This window comes from Aethalodelphis obliquidens, unplaced genomic scaffold (assembly GCF_003676395.1).
Source record: "Aethalodelphis obliquidens isolate GAN/ISIS:26980383/991018 unplaced genomic scaffold, ASM367639v1 scaffold8, whole genome shotgun sequence".
In the NCBI taxonomy this organism is placed as follows: Eukaryota; Metazoa; Chordata; class Mammalia; order Artiodactyla; family Delphinidae; genus Aethalodelphis; species Aethalodelphis obliquidens.
Window position 1 is genome coordinate 53,795,219 of NW_020837952.1, and position 3,152 is coordinate 53,798,370.

General features: G+C 52.4%; 1 protein-coding gene across 1 annotated transcript in view; it reads right to left on the reverse strand.

Moving 5' to 3' along the window:
* Positions 1 to 211: 211 nt before the first annotated feature.
* Positions 212 to 3,152, reverse strand: part of PVALB (parvalbumin) — a 17,588-nt gene continuing 14,647 nt past the window's right edge. The window contains exon 4 of the mRNA XM_027107529.1: positions 212 to 428. Coding sequence (XP_026963330.1) covers positions 400 to 428 — 29 coding nt within the window. The 3' untranslated portion in view covers positions 212 to 399. The remainder of the gene's footprint in view (positions 429 to 3,152) is intronic.

Consider the following 3,152-nt stretch of genomic DNA (forward strand, 5'->3'; position numbering starts at 1 on the left):
CTGCACCTGTAAGAGTTTCAGCACCTACCTTATGGGTGGTTTCAAGGATGAATGGGCAACCCACGGGCCAAAGGCCAAGGAGGGGCTCAGTAAATTTCCCTTCCATTTCATCTTTTCTGTCTGTACCCTGCCCCATCCCCGTGCAGGTGTGCCTGGAATGCCAAGGCAGGAGGCACACCCCACCAGGCCTGGTTCCTCTCAAGCAGCAGAATCTGATTGGTACAGCCTTTATTGATTCTCCATCATTTTCCAGAAGAATGGTGTCCTTCAAGGGCCACAAGGGACGGGGGTAGTAAAAATAACATAAACAAACTGAACAGAAAGGCAGGAGGGCAGCAAGTGGGGCTGAGATCGGGTGTTTGGGGCAGAGAAGGACAAGACCTGGGCAGTCAGAGCCTCTTAGCTTTCAGCCACCAGAGCAGTGAATTCTGCAAAAGAAAATGACAGAGGTGAGTCAGAGGTGGTCCGTGCAGCAGAGACTGGCCAGGACCTGACTGCGGCCCCCTCACCTCACACTGGTGTTTTCTCTTGATTCTCGAATCTGCTGCAGAAGGGAAAGCTGAAGTGATGGAGCAAGGGAGCGTGGGGATGAATGAATGAATGAATGAGATGGGAAATGATGAGCCTACCATATCTTTCGCTTCACGATGCCATGTCACCCACAAATTATTAGTAATAATAACTATAATAATAGTGGTGATGATAGTTTTCTGAAGGTTAATCATGTCAGTTCCTTTTCTAAGTACTTTATATACAATGTCTTATTTGACTCTGACAATAATCCCATATTGTACATTTTATCATTATTCCCCTTCCACAAATGAGGAAACTGAGGCTCAGAGTCCAGCAATGTCTACGACGTCACACAACTAGTAAGAAGCAGAGCCAGGCTTCAGACCCGGATGTGTCTGACTTCGGACCCTGAGCTCTTTCATAGCCACTTGTCTTAGCCCATGAGGGTCACCAGCGGGATCTAAGAAGATATAGAGTCCCCTTGCCTTGAACTTTCTGACTTAGAAGGTCCGGGGAAAGGGATCTGGTGAGCAGCCAGGAACCACTGTGTGTTCCTCCTCATCTGGGGGACGGAACCAGACCCTGGAGCCCGTGACCTCAGCTCAGAGGGGTGACCGCATCCAGGTGCTCAGAATGAGCTGGGCTCTGTCTCCTCATTAATCTTTGCAAACACTCAGGGATCTGGGACTGATTGTCCCCATTTTACAGAGGGGAAAACTGAGGCCCAGGGAGGAGAAGTGACTTTTCAGAGTGTCCAGGTTGTAAGTGGCTGAGGATTCAAGCTCTGGGGTCCAGGCCCCTCTATGTGGGCTCGCCTGCAAGCCACAGTGGCCCTCCCCCATCTCTCCAGCAGTGTCCATCTGCTCTGCTTAGCCTTAATATTAATTAAGGAGGTCAGAGACTGGTGTCAGCACCAGGGGTTGATCAGATGTCCCTCTATTGAATCCAACTCCACAAAAATGAACAAAGGGATGTCCCAACCAGGTGAGGGGAGACACAGGGGAGCCAGAGTTGGTCCCTGCACCCCAGGAGCTTCTGGAAGAAGATGATATCAGGAAATGCTCTGTGCTGCTGGCCTTTTCTCTGAATCTCAAGCACACCGATGGCATTCGCACTGCAGGATATTTGCACCTGCTGTTCTCACTGCCTGGTACACTTTCCAGGCTGTCTCACAGCCAGCTCCTTCTCACTTACCTAGTCTCAGCTTAAACGTCACCCCTCAAGGGGCCTTCTCTGACCACTCTGGCACAAGCAGTGACCCACCCCTACTGCGACCCTCTTTGCTTTCATCATTATTTATTATATTCCCAGCACTCACCACTCTCGAAACACTTCTGAGTATATTCTTGCTTATTCGCTTGCTGTCTGCCTCCCCCATTGGACCCTAAGGCTGCAGCCCCCACTTTGTTCCCTCCATCCCACCTCCTGGCTCCACAGCTGACACCGAGGGGACCACATGTGTTTGTGAAAAGACGGGAGAGGCACAGAGACTTCCCATTCACAGGAGAAGAGGTGCCTTCTATTTAAGGGATCAGCAAAACCTTCAGAGGAAGGGTAGCTTCTGATACAGGCCTGTAAGAAGATGCAGGATTCCCATAGGAGAAAGCAGATGGAGGGGTCAAGGCTCAGAGGGCGGGATGCAATGGGGTGTATTTAGGAAAGACCCAATAGCCGTGCTGGGCTGGCCTCTTGTGTGATAAGACGAGCTCAGCTAAAGAGGCCTGGGCCCCCGAATCTGGCTCTTCCCTTGACAGGCTGTGTGACCTCAGACAAGGCGCCTAGCCTCTCTGAGCCTCACTAGCATCGTAAAAGGAAGGAAAGTCGGCTTTGCTTCTTCTTCTTTTTTTTTTTTTTGCGGTACGCAGGCCTCTCACTGTTGTGGCCTCTCCCGTCGTGGAGCACAGGCTCCGGACGCGCAGGCTCAGCGGCCATGGCTCACGGGCCCAGCCACTCCGCGGCATGTGGGATCTTCCCGGACCGGGGCACGAACCCGTGTCCCCTGCATGGGCAGGTGGACTCTCAACCACTGCACCACCAGGGAAGCCCGGCTTTGCTTCTTGATCCAGAGACAGTCAGAAGAGAAGTGCTGGTGCACAGGAGGCCTCAGCCCGCATTGGGAACCCCTCTGCACCCCCTTCCATGTCCTTTCAACTGCGGGGCCCTCGTGTGCTGGTTAGAAGGGGTGTTGCTCACTAGCCAGGTCTTCGGAGACCTTTATTTGGAAGATTTATTTTAGGAGAGTCTTCTCTGTTGTTTTCTCTCCAGGGGACAAGAGAGGACAGAAGGAGCTTGCCACCCTCTCCTGGAGATGCCAGGTCCCCAGTCTGCCAAACACTGGGGGGCGTCAGGTAAGTCACCATCGCCTCTGGAAACGCAGTGTTGTGATGTGGGGACAGCGCAGGTGGGGATCAAGAGCTAGGCTTCGAGGCCCAGCCTGGCCCTGTTTGCTGGGAAAGGTCCCCCTCTGGGCATCTGCTCCCCCATCTGCCCGTGCAGTGAAGGAAGGGGGCGGTAACAATTCCTAGTGAGAGACAAACGAAAAACTGAATGTGCAGAGTCATGTACCACAATGTTCACTGCAGCTCTATTTACAATAGCCAGGACATGGAAGCAACCTAAGTGTCCATCATCGGATGAAT